The sequence below is a fragment of the Hipposideros armiger genome, unplaced genomic scaffold, assembly GCF_001890085.2.
Source record: "Hipposideros armiger isolate ML-2016 unplaced genomic scaffold, ASM189008v1 scaffold_10, whole genome shotgun sequence".
NCBI classification, from domain to species: Eukaryota; Metazoa; Chordata; class Mammalia; order Chiroptera; family Hipposideridae; genus Hipposideros; species Hipposideros armiger.
The window spans coordinates 6,427,546-6,444,155 of NW_017731360.1; the positions used below are offsets into that span (position 1 = coordinate 6,427,546).

A 16,610-nucleotide genomic window follows, 5' to 3' on the forward strand; every position below is an offset into this window, starting at 1 on the left:
ACCTCTCTGCCCAGCAGCTCTCTTCCTGCTGTCATGTCAGGCCCCCAGCCCAGCCACTGTTACTATGGACTGAACTGGACCATCACAGCAACAGGGCCGATGGAGCAGAACCCCAGCTGCATAGAGAGGGCCAGGTATAGTCTTTGAACCAGAAATGCAAACAGGAGGCCTCCAGGGCTCAGTCAGAAAGCCTTGCCTGGCTGAGGGGGGAACCGAGGGGAAGAAGGTGCATCAGAATGGTAGATGTAGGGAGATGAGCTATCTGTTAGCCTTGCATGTCCCACCCATGAGGTGGGTGGAAATCTTTAACTGCCTACCCCTCTCAAACAGACAGACACCCGTGAGCCCCAGCACTGCCTAACTCCAGCAAGTAGTAGGTTGTAATATATCTGTACTTAACAGACGGAGGTTCATAAGTATTGTTTTATTATGACAGACCCACTCCCAAGTCTGGTCTCTCTCCCAGGCTCAATTGGCTACTCCTTTCTCTGGCCAGAGAACCCCATAAGGAAATGGCCTCATAGCTAGGGCTGCTTTGCTCAGAGAGGAAAGCAAGACTGGGCTGTGGGATTAGGAGCAGAAGAGTGGGGAGGGTCTGAGGTGGCTACAGCGTACCTGTGAGCACAAGGGAGTGCTTGTTCCTCTACAACAGGCTGCTGGAGGCTGAGGATAAAAGGTGGCTGTGGAGTGGCAGTCCCCAGTTCCTGGCTGGAACTGCTGGCTCTCAAGATGGCGGATCAGCAGCTGAGGCTAAGATAGCTGCCCCAGCCCCAGGCTGGTTTTCCAGGGACAGGGCCTCTTCCACTATCTGTGCTGCCTTCTGGAGGAGGCGAAGGCCGTACAAAGTGGATCCATTAGCATCCCATCTCCAACTTCCAGCCCGCAGCTGAGTTTCCCAACCCCAGAAAAGGAAGAGACTTTAGAAATTAGGACCTGCCCTGTCATTTAACAAGGTAGGAAGTCAGTCGGGCTCTCAGATGTTAGGAGATCTGTTCACAGTCACAGTGGGGAAGAACTGGACCCAGGGCTGCCATTTTCCGGCTCAGAACTCCTCCTGTCCCAACATACTGCTTCTAGCCCCAAACCCCAGCCCACTTGATCCAAGTGTTCCTCTGTCCAGGTGTCTTCATCATCTGCTGCTTCCTGGGCCCCTGCTGTCTCCTACCTTGGGTGGGGAGCCCCATATACTCCCTTCACTCCTGATGATGGAGGCAACATCTGCTGATGCGCAGGCTGGGGATTCCCCAGCATTCTTTCCCTTGACCTTCTCTCCCAGCCCCTTCCCCTTCCCTGAGCCTTTCTCCACATTCCTCATTACCTCCGAGGATGGCAGGGTAGTTCAGAGGAAGGCCTTTTGACCCCATGCCCATCCCTCCCAAATCCTACCCTGAAGTCTCATTGCTCTGAGTTTCCATGTGCTTCTTTTCATATGCTAAGTCCCTGTGAAGATGCAAGGGACTGGATATGCACACGGGGAAGTAGTAGACAGCTGTGCTGAGGTCAGGGCCAGCTCTGTACTTGGGCATTCTGTCCCCATGGGTCATCCTCCCAGCAGCAGGGACCATCCTGTGTCCCTTGTCAGAAGGTAGCTGAAAAGGGCCTGGGTCCTGGGGTCCCCTCACCTGTTGGAAATGAGAGAGTGGGGAGTATGCGTCTTGCCTGAATGGCTTGCTGGGGTCTGGCATAGAAAACAAGTGGCTCAATTTGGCTTGATTCCTTTGGAGAGGGCCAGGTTGCCTGTGCCCTGTGGCCATGGGCCTGTAAAGGGGACACTGCACTTGAGCCACAGGCACTGACTCTACTTTCTCTACTCCCAGTCCAGGCTTGAGTACCCCTGGTGCCTGGGGGAGCTTTTAGAGGAGGTCTTGTCCATCTTTATAGCCTGCATCCTCCCTCCTTGCTCCTTCCCATCAGGCTGCCTTATCTAGGGACAGAGCAGCTGGTGCCTTGCACTCAAGAAGCCCAGTGAGGGCCGGCCGAGTGGCGCGATGGTTAAGAACTGGTTTGGACGCCAGGGGGCCCCGGTTCGGATCCCACATAAGAGGGCCAGTGACACTGCCCTCCACAGCTAAGATGCTGAACAACAGTTCAACTTGGAGCTGGGCTGCTGTGAGTCACCGGCGACGGCATAGGCTGCAGCCCCTGTGGCAGTGGGTTGCCATGGGCTACTGTATGCAGCCAGCATCCAGCATCCAGAAGCTGGCAACTGATCTGCCTCACCCAGGAAGAGCGCAATGATGGTGCCAACTTGGGCCAGTGAAGCAACGTCCTCCACAACTAGACTGAAGAACAAAATGACAGCAACTTGTCTGTTCCCCTTCCCCCAGTACCCCAGAGCTGTTCCCATCCCCCCAATTCCCCAATAAAAATCTTTAAAAAAAAAAAAAGAAGCCCAGTGAAACCAGGCCAAGTCCTCCAATACCTGATGCTCACTGGCTAATCTCATTGGACAGCTCAGGCCTGGGACCAGATGGGGAACTGATAAGCTCCTTTGGACCCTGCTATGCTAGATATGCCGGTTCTGTCTCCTAGCATCCAACCTGGCAAGAAAGCATTAGGTCCAGGAAGTCAGAGTCCTGAAGATCTTCCTAGAGCCCGGATGAGCTAGCTTTCCGACCAGGTTCTGGTCTGGTCCCTGAAGCCCAATCACTGTGTCACTCTAAACAAATTACTTCACTCCATTGAACTTCAGTCTCTCCTCTGGAAAATGGGAATAATAATCTCTCTTTCACAAGATTACTGAGAGGAGGCAGTGAGATAATGGCAGAGCCTGAGCTGGAGGAGGAGTCAGCTAGTCACTCCCCTTCCTTTCTCACATCACCTACCCACTGCTTGTGGGGCCCAGACTTTGGGTCTTGGGGATGCCTGAAATGAAAAAAAGAAATGGCTTGTAGTAGGCAGAGGAGGACATGGAGACAGGGTGGTTTCCGCTGTTCTAACCTGCTACCCCTCCCACCTCACACATACATACCAGCAGCATCTGAGCAGTGAGGGGTTAGGCACCAGCAGCTCCAGATAGGGGAGGGCCTTGAACTCATCATCTCCTACAGCCACATAGTAATGGCCACTCACCAGAGCCTCCCTTTCTGACAGTGGGAGCCCCTCCAGGGTGCAGAGTCTGGGAGAGAGAGGTGAGTAGATAAGAGCCAGTGGATAAGATGCTTCATCATATTGGGCAGACTGTGAGGGGGTGAGTACAACAATTTCAAGGTACTCCTTGGTCACTGGCCCTATGGGCACCAGGGCCAGTCACCTAGCCCCTGTCCTGGCTCCAACAGCTGGGCTAGAGGGGCCTCTCCCTGTCACATAGAAGGAAGTCCCATGTGGAGAAACGTGCTTTCTTTTTGTCTTTTCATCAAGGACAGCCCAGTCCCCATACTTACTTGCACACAGCCCTGCTCTGTAATCTGGCCTTCTTGGTCAGGAGCTTTAACGCTGTTTCCCAGTCCTCGCTGGCATCCTGGACAGCTTCAGGCTAAATGGAGGACTTAACAGGTCCCTGTTCCTGAACACACTGGGACAAAGAGCAGCCTGGTAAGGGGAAGGGTCCCCAGAACTGCCTACATGTGAGAGGAAGAAGAGTGGAATAGGGACCAGAAGATGGTCCAAGAACCAGCACATTGGTTTTCACCAATCAAGCATGTTGGACTTTTCATATCCCCACCAGTGACCAGGGGCTCCTGGAACAAGCCTACCCACATTTTCTTGGTCTTACTGAAACAAAAATCTATGCCTCTGCTCCCTGACACCAGCACTCACTAGCTATAGCAGGGGGAACCTGCAGGTAGCCACCATCCAAAGCCCCCATCACACGGGTGCTGAGTCACAGGAGGACCCTGAAATCCAATTCAGGTGCCCAAATCAGGAGAGAGTTGAGACCTTTGGTTAGGGGTGGGTCAGTCCAAGGTAGGTAGGCTGAGGGCAAGAAACCAGACGGGGCAGGAGCGGGCAAGAAGGGACAGGACTAGTAATACCTTCACCAAAGGGTGCTTCTAACTCCCTGTCACCTTCTAAGCACCCACCTGCCCCACATATTTTACAGCTTCCTCTTTCCTTTGGGGCCACAGACTGGAGATAAAGTAAAAAGCTGGGAAAAGCACATGGAATAGTTGTCTTGAAATCCCGCACCCAGGAAACATAGCAGCTGCTCCAGAGTGGTTGTGATTGCCCCCATGGGATGGGCAGATCCTGCTATTTCTAGGGCCTCTGGCTTCCCAGACCAAGCTGGGGGCAATCCCTGGGAGAGTGGGAAGACTTACTGGTAATCTGCTGCTTTTTCCACCTGGATCCTTCCCTCCAGGGGGTAAATAGCTGAAAGGACAGATAGGTCACAGGTCATCTTAGATAGCCTGGGACCTCAACAGCCCAGTAGCTGCCAGAGTTCAGGGCTGAGGTCCAGCTGAGGCCCAGCTCACCAGGCATCTCTTCCCACTGGAACCTTCTCACAGCCTTCGCAGTCCAGAAACATGCTGGTACTTGAAGCTGCCTTAGGGCTCTGGGTCAGGCTGAACATCCAGACTGGGGTCTCAGACACTAACCATAAGATTAAAACTTGTGAGAAACTAGTTCATTCAAACATCCTACTGTATCTCAGAAATGTTCTCATTTATGAGGTAGGTTTTATCTCATTTTGTATGAGACTGAGAGAAAGTTAAGTGAATCACCTAAAGTAACAGAAGTAAGTGGCAGCCCAGATTCTCAGTCTGTCCAGTTCCCGATCCCTTGCTCCTTATGTTACAGTGAGCAACCTCAGCTGAGAACAGAGTAGGACCTGGAAGCCAGATCTAAGTTGGAAGCTCAGATACTCAAATTCTTCTCCCATCGTGGAAGGCACAACCCCACCCTGCAAAGGGGGATGACCCCAGCCTAATGCAGAGGACCGGATGCCTAAACCCAAACCCAGCAGGGAGGAGTGATGGATGGTTTTAGAGTGTTTGGTGTAGTTATAGGATCCAGTCAGGAAGAGACTGTGGGAAAATGGGCTCAGCCTGTGGGAGAATGTTTTCCTTCCCACAGGCTCGTCCTGGCTGTGATGGGCATAAACATCAAACATCAGTGTCATACTTCGGCTTGAACTGTGGCTCCACTATTTTATTTTTTAATTGGGAAATTGGGGGAGGGGAACAGCATTGGGGAATGGGAACAGACAGGTTGCTGTCCTTTTGTTCTTCAGTCTAGCGTGGAGGACGTCGCTTCACTGGCCCATGTTGGTATTATCATTGTGCTCTTCCCGGGTGAGGCAAACGGTCTCCAGTCACTGGATGGCAGCTCATGCCAGCTGCCGGCCACTCACGCTGGCTGCCAGCCACTCATGGTAACTCATGGCAGCCCACTGCAGCCTACGCTGTCACCGGCGACTCATGGCAGCCCAGCTCCAGGTCCAGCTGTTGTTTACTATCTTAGCTGTAGAGGGCACAGCGTCACTGACCCTCATATGGGATCTGAGCCACGGCCCTGCTGCTCAGAGCCGGCACTCCTGAGCCAACTCTTAACCAATGTGCCACACAGTCGGCCTTCCACTATTTTACTTATCGCTTAACTTCACTGTCTTGATTTCCCTTTCTAAAGAATGGGGACAAGACTACCCCCTTCATAGGGTTACTGCATTCCGAAATAGTATATAAAGTGCCTGTATGTACAGAGTAAGTACTGAACACATGATATTGCTATTGCTATTGCCTCCCTCCCTAGGCTCTTTGACTACTCCCAACTCACTCACAAGCTTGCGAAATCATTCGAAGCCAGCAGCCACATACTGCCTTCCGTTCTGCAGGTCAGTGAGGTCGGTGATAGGGTGGCCATGGTAAGGCGTGTAGAGGGCACGCACAGCCAGTGGGGCCTGTACAGCTGATGTTGCCTCACCAAGGAAGTTCTTCAGGGTGGGGAAGTGGCATTGTCCCACCAGCTGGCGGCCTGGGGAGAAAGGGTCCCCATTCCGGTGTACCACTATCCTCTTGGCTGCTGGACTGCCACCCACCATAGTGTTCTCAGCTAGAGACGCAGAGCTGTTGCCAGGCAACTAAACCAGGGCTGGGAGCAGTGCCAATCAGAGGTGAGGTGGGGGGGGGGGCTGCCCTCTCACTCAGGAATGCAGAGCCTCAGCAGGAACATCTATTTACATTCAGGGTCTCATTCAATCTGTCCTTGGTGGGACCTCACAAAAGTAGGGCGAGTGATCACTATATACAAGGAAGACCTTGGGGCTCAGTGAGAGAGGCAGTGGCAGAGATCACACTGAAACACAGACTTTCCAATACTGAGCAGAGGGACGTTTTCTCAGAACCTCCCTGCCACTCTACAGCCCAAGGGCTGACTAGTCTGTTCCCAGCCAGCTCTGGGGAAGATGCCTTGTCAGTAGGAAGTGAACAGGAGGGCCCAGAGCCTGTCCTGACCAAAGGCAGATGAATGCAACCAGGCTCAGAATCCAAGAAAAACCTTTATTCTCCATTGGGCCCCTCACTTTACTTACCCCAGGTGACTCTTTGTTCCGAACTTTGGATTGAGTCACAGGCAGAGGATGAAAGAGTGTCCTTCTCCCTCCTTTCCCTGTACTGGTGCTCCCCCCCTACCCCCCCCCCACCCCCTTCTTTGCTCCAGCTTCTCTTGGCCCCATTAGCCACCAATGGCCGGGGCAGGGGTAGGAGGCAGAGCTGGTACCAGGGAGCTTGGATGAAGGCCTATCTCCCTCCTCGCCATTTCACATCATTCCCCTTGGGAATCTGGTCCTACCCTGGCTCCCCAGGGTCTAGCCTAGTGGTCCTGTTTTCCACAGCCTGCCCTTCCAGTGGTCCTCTCCTGTGTTGTCTGACCCTGTGGAAGATAGTTTCTCAGGTGGCTTTGATCTCTATGGTCCAGTCCTCTGGTTTTTCCATCCTTCATGGCAAGACTCATTGGAGGCTCTATCTCTAGAGCTTTCATCACTGGGGGTCTGGCTCTTGGGTGGTTTAGTCTTCCAGAGATCCAGGCCACCATGCTCTGCCAAAGTCCTATCCCAGATAACATGGTCCTCTGAGAGGCCCAACTCTTGTGGCCTAGCTCTTTGGCAATCAGGTTCTTTGTGGTCTGGCCCTATGGGAGATTTATCCTCAATATCTGGGTCCTCACAGAGTGTGGGCACCTGTGTCCTGGCCTTTCTAGAACAGTTGCCCCTAGGTTTGAGGTCTTTGGGGGTCTGGTCCTCCTGGAATTGCATCGGCTGTAGGCAGGTCCCTCCAAAGGTCTGTCCCCCATGGTCTGGCTCTTTGGTGAGTCTGTTCTCTAAGGCCTGTTTATCCAATGTTGTGGGAAGTTGTGGTGTAGCCCTCCTGTAGCATGAGTCCCTGTACTTAGCCCCAGCAGTGGTTTTGTCTATAGTGGCCAGTCTTTCTGGGGATTTGTTGGGTTGTGATTTGAGCCTCCAGCAGGAGTTATCCGCATGATCTGGCTCTCCAGTGGTCCTGTCTCTGTAGGACTGGTCTTGCAGTGGTGGGTTATGTTGTGATCCAGCCCTCTCACAGGCTTGTGCCCCATGGTGTGGACACATGCTGGGCTCATCTCTGGTTTGGCTTGCCTCTGGGGATCTCAGTGTTTGTTTGAGAATTAGGTACTGTTAGAGAAAAGAACAGACATTGTACCAGGCAGGCCTGCTTAAGCATGGCGGGAGGCTTTTCCCTATCCCCCACCCTTGGCTGTAAATGTACAGACAGGGCTCCAAATCAATGCATACCTCCTTACGGCTATTGATTGCCTGTTGTAGCCACAGCAGTTCCATGGCCAAGTGGCTGCGGCAGTACTGGAGCTCCTGGAGCTCAGTCTGGCTGTGGGGCAGTCCGGGACCTGCAGCTTCTGTGAAGGAGGGAGGAAAGAAGGGAGCAACCTTGAGGGGTAGACCTTGGAACCCTTGCCTGCCCACCTATGAGTTGCCCCCAACCAGGCAGAAGGAAAAAGGAAAGGGATGCAGCTTATCTAGCACAAGCCTTTCACTTTTCAGATGGGAGGGCTGAGGCCCAGAGAGGGTCAGGGGCTTACCCTGATCTAGGCAGAGAGATACCTGGGGTCTCCATCCTTGGCATATCTCTGGTCTCCTCTTGGCTGGGTTTCCTGTTCTGCTTGTCCTGAAGCCAGGGGCTGTCATCTCGACAGGGAAGACTTCCTGAGTTTCCTGAGCTCTTTCCTGACTTCTTCAGCATCATCTCCTCTTGGATGGCTTCTCTCTCAGGCTCCTTACATGGGAAGCAGCTCCATAGTTCCTGCTTTGGCTTTGGTACCCTCTCTCCAGCTTTCCAGGTCTGATGGGATTTTGCCTTCTGATAAATCAGTCAGAGGTATGAGAGCCCCAGGGCGAAACCCTCCAAGTACCTGAGTGTCATGATTTAGCATACATATTGGCGAGGATTCAGGATTGGGGTGAGAGGAGCTGAGTCTGCCCACTCATTGAAAAAAGCTCCTCAGCAGGAAGGGTGGATTCTACCACCTCCTTGAATCCCCTGCCCAGGTCGCACCTTCCCCTCCCTTCGCCTCCTGGGGTGTGTACTACCTGTGGGAGAAATCGGGGTCTAGGAATCCAGCCCTTCGTCCACTGAAGTGTGCCCAGGTCACCCTCGATCTCTTGTACAATAGCCTCATACTCAGCTCGCAGACTCTGGAACTGGCGTCGGACCAAGAAGCCCCGGACGCAGGCCTGGTGTGGAGAACGAGGGGAAAGAAAACCCTCATCACTGCAAAAATGGAAGGCATCTTTGGGAATTCTCCTGAGGTCATCCCAATGACTGCAATAGGGGACCCGGTCACGGGGAAGGGATAGGTGATACTGTGCGCTGGGGCTCCAGGGCGTCAAGGGAGCCTGTTGGACTGGATCCCCCTCTTCGATTTAAGGCCCTTCCCGCCATTTCCATGATCCCGCATGAGCGAGTTGTGTGTGTGTGTGGGGTGTCATGTGGGGGTCCGTGGGTTCCAGCATTCTTTAGGGGAGGGGGTGTCGGTATCAACAGGGGTGGGCACGCAGATAGGCGACTAAATGTGATAGCCTCATCTCGTTCAAAGGTCCGAATCCAAGATCCCATTGCGGGAATGGTGCACCCCCCCTCCCGCCCCCACCCGCACCTGCAGCACCGACACTTTCCGAACCAACTGCTCCGGCTCCATCCGGGTACCAACGGTCCTGCGGGCCTCCCGGCGCCTGCGCAGTGCGTCATTAATCTGCGCCACGCGCAGGCCCCGCCCTGCCGTCTCCATGGCAACCTTCCCCATCTCGCCCTGGCGGGGAGCGTCCCGACGCCCGCCCTCAACTTTCACTACCTGAGCCCCACCCGGGATTCCCGCCTGCTCGAGCAGGGCCTCCCAAACCAAAAGTGTGTTGCCCAGTGATGTGTCTGCTGGGGCGCCCCTGCCGAGTAAAGGCGCAGTGAGGGGAGGGAGGACACGGAGCCGTTTTCTTTCTTTGTGGTTTAATTCCACCCAATACCCCCCTCTCCTTAGCACCTGGGGGGCCGCGGAATACAAGTCCGTAAAAAGTCACAGTTTGAAGTTAATAAGAGGGGGTAGTCTGGGCCTGGGTCCGACACCTACATAGCTGACTGCTCCTCAGGCTCAGCGTTCTCCGCCAGGTGCAACTTCTGTCTGTGCCAGTCAAGGATTGTGATGCTTTCAACCCCAGTCTTTCCAGCCCTATCTTCCCATGCTGCACAGGCTTAGTTTCTCCAAATGCGCCAAGGGGCTGGGCAAGGGACTCTGGGGTGGTCTGCGGTCTGAGGTTGCAGTCCTTACTTGCATTTCTTGCTAGGTGGTTTACCCTCTTCTCTTTTGGTCTATATCCTGCAGGTGTGTACACCTGCACTATTTCTGACTAGGACTAGGTGGGGAGATAATCTAAATTAGTGAAAATAATTGTTGAGTGCTGAAAGAGTAGGAAGACATTAGACAAGCTTTGCCATGGATTAGTGTCAGCAAAAGTACTTGCAAAGATTTTGATAGGTAGGTAAAACATATTCCCTGCAACCACCTTTCTCCTAATATTTGGGAAATTCTTTCTGTACTCCTTTTCCTGGGGGCAGTCTGTAGCTAATTCTGACTCAGTAGGACTGAAAGGGGTAGGGATGTTGGTTATATGTAAATACTCCTGGGGTGGGGGTGGGAAAGAGGAAACTGAATTCATCTCTGGGTACCATGTACACACATACAACAGTCAGGTCCCCTGGAAAGGATACATAGAATTACTAAGATCTTCCAGCTGTCAAGAGAGAGAGAAAGAGAGGTTTGTGTCAGGAGGAGCACCAGGCCAAACCTCAGATGCTCAGGGGGCCGTCTTCTGGTAGGGGTTGAGGGGCCAAGAGCTCTTGGCTCCATGCATTCCCAGCTTTTCACCCAGGGGCTAGTAATGGCCTTGGGAGCATGTACCTCCCCGACCCTCTAGTGCCCCCAAGAACTGAAGTACCCAGCCCTGACCTACATTGCTAAGCAGCTGGTCCAGGTTGCGGTCAGCCATTGTCTTCTTCTGCTCCTCAGGCAGTCCCTCAGTGACTCCATCCTCTTCCTCCTCCTCTTCCTCCTCTTCCCCACACACATCCAGGCTGAAGTGAAGCCGGGCCAGCTTCTCCTGCATCTCCCGCACGTGCTCTAACTGCTCGAAGGAGCATTCCTTCCCTGGATGGCATATGTCTGAGCCCTGAGAGCGAGTTCTGCACCCTGGTCCCAGCTGCTTCCCACAGACCAGGCCCTCCAGCCCCACCCACATACCCTCTAAGCCCAGCCCCCAGGACTCACCGAAGGCCTGCAGTCGGCCTGAGTGGAAATCATTGAGCAGGTTCAGCAGTCCCCCCTCCATCTCATAGACATCTGTCACCTCAGTCAGGAATGAGTGCTGCAGGGGGGTGCCTGCAGAGCCACCCCCACCTCCAGCCAGCACTGGGCGGCATTTCTCCTTTCCTACCCTGGGTGGGGTGGAAGTGACTATGGTCAGGGTGGGAGCAGCCAGGTACTCCCATGGTTTTTTTTTAAAGATGTTATTGGGGAATCAGGGAAAGGGAACAGACAAGTTGCTGTCCTTTTGTTCTTCAGTCTAGTTGAGGAGGACGTCGCTTCACTGGCCTATGTTGGTGATTATCATTGCGCTCTTCCCAGGTGAGGCAGGTCAGCCACTGGCATTGGACAGCCGCTCACAGCGGCTCACGGCAGCTCATGAAAGCTCACGCCAGCTGCCAGCCACCCCCACTTGCAGCCTACGCCATTGCTGACGACTCACAGCAGCCCAGCTCCAGGTCGAGCTGTTGTTCACCATCTTAGCTGTAGAGGGCGCAGCATCACTGGCCCTAATGTGGGATCTGAACTGGGGCCCTGCTGCTCAGAGCTGCAGGTGTCCCAAGGGAACTCCCAACCAACGCGCCACTCGGCCAGCCCGCTGCCAAGTCTTTTGTACCATCTATCTATGCACTAATTCATCTTCCTATCCACTCATGGATCTTTGTTCTTCTGGCCTTGCCCAGGGCACTGGGATTAGTGAAGGGAAGGGAGTGGGTGAGGAGGGGTGGGTGTTAAGAGGTCAGCAGGAGTCTTTTCTGCCAGTGATACAGCCAGAGCCATGCCTGGAAGGGGACTCCTCGTTTCCTTTCTGAATTCCCAGTCATTCCTCCTGTGACCCTGGGTGAATCACTTGTCCTCACTGGTTCTCAGTGAATTTGGGGACAGTTACTTCCTATTGCCACGAGAGCCATCTTATCTCTCCCCAAAATATCTTTCTGTCTCTTTTCTATTTAACTCTTTTGCTGTGTTAATTGATTTCAAGTTTTTTTCCCCAAAATGTGTCAGAAATCCACAAAAAGCAAAAAGTTGATATTTTGACTATTTTATGCATTTAATAATAACAATTTGAGCTGCTTTGTAGATAAATGACATTTTTATGTATAAAAATTTGAGATATATTCATTCAGATATATCAGACCATCGCAGCAAAAGGGTTAAAAACTTTTGAATTTTCCTTTGCCCTCAGGATAACATTGAACTATCTTCCCAGCCTGGCCCCTACCCCACACCCGCTTTTCCAATTGTACTTCCTCCTATTCTTGCCCCAGCCCTGAGCTTCAGCTACACCTACTGTGACAGTCCCCAAACATGCCCCTCTGGCAGGGAGTGTCAAAGCCACAGGGAAACAGCAAGCCGTTGGAGAGAGAACACACAAATTCCCAATCATTAAAAAAATTAATGGGGGAGGAGGGTTGTCACTTTGAGGGGTAAAAAAGTATAACTATTGCACTGTGTTGTACAGCTGAAACTAATTCTAAAAAATGTGTATTTCATGATAAAAAATAATTAAAAGAAAAAAAATTAAGCAGAGACTTCAAATTGTACACTTGAGTATCCCCTCACCATTTTTGTCCTATGACACTCTAGGGCCACTAAACCACCTGTGGTTTTCAGAACCTTCCAGGCAATACTTTTCTTCCATACTTATGCCAGGTAAGCCCCTCAGAACATTCTCCCTCCAGTGTGCCCACAGCCTTCTCTGACTCTCACTTCCTGGCAGGCAGCACTGTTCACTGCCTGCTCTGAGGTGCATCATCATACACGTGATCCCAGTGACCCACCTGGGTAGGGATTGGTCTGAGTATTTCAAGGGCCAGCTGGGGCAGTCCCAGGGAAGACATCAATTATTCCTTAGTAAGTAAAAGCTTTCCCTTTCTGCCCCTAGGACTCAACCCAGAGTTGGGGTCCCTCCCTCCTGGCCCTGCTTTCCTCTGTACTCACCTCTTAAACTTGGTCCGCTGCTTGGGGGAAGGCAGATGAGGGAGGCCCAGAGCCAAAGAGCCACTGTGGCTGGTGGGCACAGGGACCCTGCGGAGTGTTCCTGGGGCCGCAGCTGGCTGGGTCAGGCAGGGCTTGGGACTCCTTTTCTTCTTCTTGTCCTCCATTGAGGCTGGCTGGGCCTCAGGCCCTGGGAGGGAGGCAGTTCCACTGAGATGTGAGGGGGAAAGTCATTCCTTCACCCAGCAACCCCCGAGAGCTGCAAAGGAAGGGGCCTGGGAACTTCTAACTGTCCCCTCATGTCTGTCAGGGCTTCTGTCCCCTCATCTGTCCAGTATGGGCAGGGCCCTCTTCTGGGGTCATGGATGTGTATTTGAAGGACCTTCTGAGATCCATCCAGGTCCCACCTGCCCTCCAGCCCCTCCTGAAAGGTCTGCACCAGATACTATTCTCCTGAGGCTGCTGGAGTTTCCTGCCCCTGTAGCTGAGGGGGCGGAGCTGGTAGAGGAAATGTGGAGGGAGACGGGGTGGATGTGAGCTGGCAGGAGACCAGCTAAGGATTAGGGGTGTCTTAACCAGCCCCGTTCAATTTATCTACTGCTTAGGCAGATGCTGACAAACCCTGTCAGCATAGGAGGTCACAGCATAGGAGGTGTGGGTGTGGGTGCCTGGGAAAACCCGTGTCAAGCACTAACCACCAGTGGATGGGTGATAGTGGGAGAAGCTGTGGCATGCAGGGCAGGGCTCAGTGTGGGGGTTACCCCCACTTAGACACTGGCATCTCACCTTCTCCACCCACCCCCAACCGCAAACACCAGATAACTCCCAGAAGTTCCCTGGGACATGCTTCCAGCGGCTCACCCTCCCCACTCAGAAAGTCCCTGCTTGGCTTCAGCTAGGGGGCGGTCAGCAGCTGGCTACCTTGGTCCCAACAATGGCTGGTCTGTGGCTGGCACTGCTCGGCCTCCTAAGCCCAGGTCGGCGGAGGTCCTCCCCAGGGAGGTCTGGGGGCCCTTTACAGAGGTTTTTCCCCACTGAGCTGCTCACTCCAGACTGCCATCATCAAGTCTGGCTCTGCACTCCGGGGTGGTGGTGGCGCTGGGGGCATGAGCATTTCAATTGGTATATGGCTGGCTGGCACTGAGGGCGTGTAGTGGACGGGAGACTGGTGTCAACGTCATCTGCTTCGCCCAGCAGCAGTTTGGCCCAATCAGGGAATTGATAGAAGAATTGGAGCAGGATCCCCTGCTCCCTAGGAACTGCTGGGGGTGACCCGGGATCTGTTTCCCGTGCTCAGTTCCCAAAGCTACGTTCCATAAGCCAATAGATTGCTCAGTTCAGGAGCCAGGATCCCAAATGGAGTGTCGACCCGCGTCATTTGGTCCCCGCCCACTCCTGAAAGGGGCAACTGACCTGGAGGTTTGGGGTCCGGAGTGATGCTTGGGTGCCGGTTCCTCCGACCTCAGCACTCTCCTACTAGGGAACAGAAGGGGTGGAAACTGAGCTGGCAGGAGGTAATTTGCATTTAAAGAGAAAGTGACCTTCTTTAGCGTTTGGGATGAAGATAGGAGAATATCCCCATATTTATTAAGCTGACCATTTCACGACTTTACCTCCCCACCTGAACTAAGGTGACCACGTTGGTTGTGTGATGGCAACCTAAAAATCCTTTCACTTTGCCGTGAGTTTTGGAGAGGAACTACAGACTTACAAAATGGTGGTGGCTTTGTCAGAAAGTGCAGGGGTGGGGGTGGGGGTGTGGAGTGGGAGGAAGAAGAGGAGAGAGGGAGAATATGCATGAATATATATTAAAGTATATAAGAAGCACCAGAAGCCGCGGCGGCAGTAATAAACTGCAAGACAACAATCTATTGAGTCCAGGTCCCCTATAAAGCACTTTATGGATATTTAATCCTCATAACAGCCCTGACAGAAGATACTGTCATTGTTCACTGAAGAAGCCAACCCCACCCCTCTCCCCAGGCCTAGGAGACGCGAATAGGAAGCATCAGATCAATGGAAACTGGTGCGATTACAGGGCGCTTGACTGGAGCCTCTAGGGCAGCGGTTCTCAACCTTCCTAATGCCGCGACCCCTTAATACAGTTCCTCAAGTTGTGGTGACCCCCAACCATAAAATTATTTTCGTTGCTACTCTAGAACTGTAATTTTGCTACTGTTATGAATCGTAATGTAAATCTTTTTGTTTTCCAATGGTCTTAGGCTACCCCTGTGAAAGGGTCCGTCCACCCCCAAAGGGGTTGCGACCCACAGGTTGAGAACCGCTGCTCTAGGGAAACCTGAGCACCTGATGAAGGCTGACCCAGCGCGGCTGCTGCCCCGGGGGTGGGGGTGGGGGGGCAGATCAATGGGGCAGCTATTTAAAGACCTGGCAGAGGCTCCCAGCTCAGCTCCTCAGAGAGGCAAGCATCTGCGCAACAGGAGATGGCTTCTCCTTGGCCAAGCAGCCTTACAGTCTCAAATAACTGCCCCAGGGCAATGCGCACAGCGGCTCCACCCACCTTCCCCTCCCGAAGGGCAGGAGCAGCTTCCCTGGGCCTGGGCCTCAGGGCGAGTTAGGGAGGATCGGGCACCGTTTCCCAGGCTCAAAAGCAGGGCTCTTTGCCAGATGCTTCCAATGCCCAGACTGCTCCAAACGGGGAGGCATTAATTCAGGACTTTTTCAATAACCAGGAGGATCTGAGGGAGCGGTCTGAATAGGTAGAAAGGAAAACTGGGAAGTACCTCTCCTCTACCAGAACTGCTGAGTGTCACCAGGGCTCCTCCAGGAAAGTGGCAGAGGGTCCAGGAGCACCTCTAGGGTGAAGTTATTCTCAGAGTTGCCTTGCTTAGGAGCTCTGAGTTGTGCCAGCCTCCCGACCCCCTCCAAAGGATCTTTGACTGGAATCAATGTAGCTAGCACAGGAAAATAACCCATTAGAACCCTGACTAGAGAGAGCAGAGGCCCGGCGGAGACTGTCACATCTGCCTGTGGAGGCTTGCAAGGAAGGGCACTTTGTCTCTTCCATTTGTTGGGCAGTCACATACCATTCTTTGTGTCAGACAAGCCCGGGACCCAGAGAGAACACGGTGCTACATGAGGCCACCAGTAGGATGTCTCCTATCAAGGAGACTCAGCTTTTACACCTAGGCTTGGGGTGGGTGAACAGAAATGTTTAAGAAACCAGCCCATTCTTTTTTTCTTTTATTGGGGAACAGTGTGCTTTTCCAGGACCCATCAGCTCCAAGTAGTTATTTCAAACTAGTTGTGAAGGGCGCATCTCAGTGGTCCACATGGGGATTGAACTGGCAACCTTGGTGTTAGGAGCACAGCGCTCTAACCAAATGAGCTAACCGGCCACCCAGAAGCCAGCCCATTCTTAAGAACTGCATGCAAGATGTGGTTTTGTTAAGGAATGCAGAAAACCAGAACCTGGAGGTGCCTGTATATACCCTTGGATAGGCCACTGCCAAAAGATGCTGCCCATGGCACAGTCCCAGATAGCAGGGATGAGTGCCACTCACCTTATTTGGGCCTCAATTTGCATCTGCCTAGATAGATCTCTGCTGTACTTGCCTTTTGCCTACCTTGTGGGTCCTACGTATTTCTTATCTAAGCGCCTTCAGTGGGTCTCTCTCTCACCTGCCCTGATTGGGCTCAAATTCCTTCACCTGCACACGGGCTCATGGTGATGTGGCCCATGCATCTCCTCCCACCACCCTCCTGTGTGCCCACAGTGCTAGGTGATCCACTCCATTGCTACATCAAGTTGTCAAACTCCTATCTGCCCTTTGGGCCAAAGGCCCTTCTAGGTATCCACCGTCCCCTTGTTGTAGGGGACAGGGCCTCCTCTTATGCTCCCAAAGCACTACCATCCTTTCTACATCTAAGTTCCC

General features: G+C 53.1%; 4 protein-coding genes across 13 annotated transcripts in view; 1 reads left to right on the forward strand and 3 right to left on the reverse strand.

The window, feature by feature from the left end:
• TMEM234 (transmembrane protein 234) overlaps nt 1-16,610 on the forward strand; it is a 31,964-nt gene that overhangs the window by 3,404 nt on the left and 11,950 nt on the right. For all 6 annotated transcript variants that reach the window (XR_002125918.1, XR_002125925.1, XM_019659591.1 and 3 more), the window contains exon 5: nt 5,692-5,773. Coding sequence is in view for 4 of the 6 variants with exons in the window: in XM_019659591.1 (XP_019515136.1) it covers nt 5,692-5,773 (82 nt within the window). In the remaining 2 variants the exon portion in view is untranslated. The remainder of the gene's footprint in view (nt 1-5,691; nt 5,774-16,610) is intronic.
• Nucleotides 36-6,323, reverse strand: DCDC2B (doublecortin domain containing 2B). Its single transcript, XM_019659646.1, is given in 11 exon segments — nt 36-820; nt 1,096-1,199; nt 1,623-1,758; nt 2,826-2,865; nt 2,972-3,118; nt 3,384-3,459; nt 3,462-3,514; nt 3,760-3,836; nt 4,260-4,311; nt 5,334-5,339; nt 5,724-6,323. Coding segments are annotated over 11 exon segments (1,044 nt in total). The 5' UTR covers nt 5,981-6,323; the 3' UTR covers nt 36-724.
• IQCC (IQ motif containing C) lies at nt 6,418-9,243 on the reverse strand. 2 transcript variants are annotated; one of them, XM_019659534.1, is made up of 5 exons: nt 9,082-9,243; nt 8,516-8,659; nt 8,030-8,267; nt 7,706-7,824; nt 6,418-7,585 (listed from the first exon to the last, which is right to left on the reverse strand). In XM_019659534.1, the coding sequence occupies exons 1-5, from the start codon at nt 9,226-9,228 to the stop codon at nt 6,845-6,847; spliced, it is 1,389 nt and encodes a 462-aa protein (XP_019515079.1). In that variant the 5' UTR covers nt 9,229-9,243; the 3' UTR covers nt 6,418-6,844. The 2 variants fall into 2 exon arrangements, with proteins under 2 accessions (XP_019515079.1, XP_019515074.1); XM_019659529.1 differs by having other exon boundaries at nt 8,030-8,285.
• CCDC28B (coiled-coil domain containing 28B) lies at nt 9,409-15,123 on the reverse strand. 4 transcript variants are annotated; one of them, XM_019659561.1, is made up of 7 exons: nt 15,103-15,123; nt 14,128-14,187; nt 12,718-12,904; nt 10,741-10,907; nt 10,427-10,620; nt 10,185-10,207; nt 9,409-9,597 (listed from the first exon to the last, which is right to left on the reverse strand). In XM_019659561.1, exons 3-7 carry the CDS (start codon nt 12,879-12,881, stop codon nt 9,543-9,545), a joined length of 603 nt encoding a protein of 200 aa, XP_019515106.1. In that variant the 5' UTR covers nt 12,882-12,904; nt 14,128-14,187; nt 15,103-15,123; the 3' UTR covers nt 9,409-9,542. The 4 variants fall into 4 exon arrangements, with proteins under 4 accessions (XP_019515106.1, XP_019515098.1, XP_019515118.1 ...); XM_019659553.1 differs by having other exon boundaries at nt 14,128-14,190; nt 15,103-15,118; XM_019659573.1 differs by lacking the exon at nt 15,103-15,123 and adding an exon at nt 13,636-13,812 and having other exon boundaries at nt 14,128-14,190.

Coding starts and splice junctions, on each gene's coding strand:
- CCDC28B (XM_019659561.1), bottom strand. CDS start 12,881: ATGGAGGACAAGAAGAAGAAAAGGAGTCCCAAGCCCTGCCTGACCCAG. Junction 10,621..10,740: donor AGGCCGACTGCAGGCCTTCG/GTGAGTCCTGGG, acceptor TATGCCATCCAG/GGAAGGAATGCTCCTTCGAG. Junction 9,598..10,184: donor GAAGATCTTAGTAATTCTAT/GTATCCTTTCCA, acceptor TGACTGGCACAG/ACAGAAGTTGCACCTGGCGG.
- IQCC (XM_019659529.1), bottom strand. CDS start 9,228: ATGGGGAAGGTTGCCATGGAGACGGCAGGGCGGGGCCTGCGCGTGGCG. Junction 8,286..8,515: donor GACCCCGATTTCTCCCACAG/GTAGTACACACC, acceptor CTGATTTATCAG/AAGGCAAAATCCCATCAGAC. Junction 7,825..8,029: donor GCCAAGGATGGAGACCCCAG/GTATCTCTCTGC, acceptor CCTCCTTCACAG/AAGCTGCAGGTCCCGGACTG.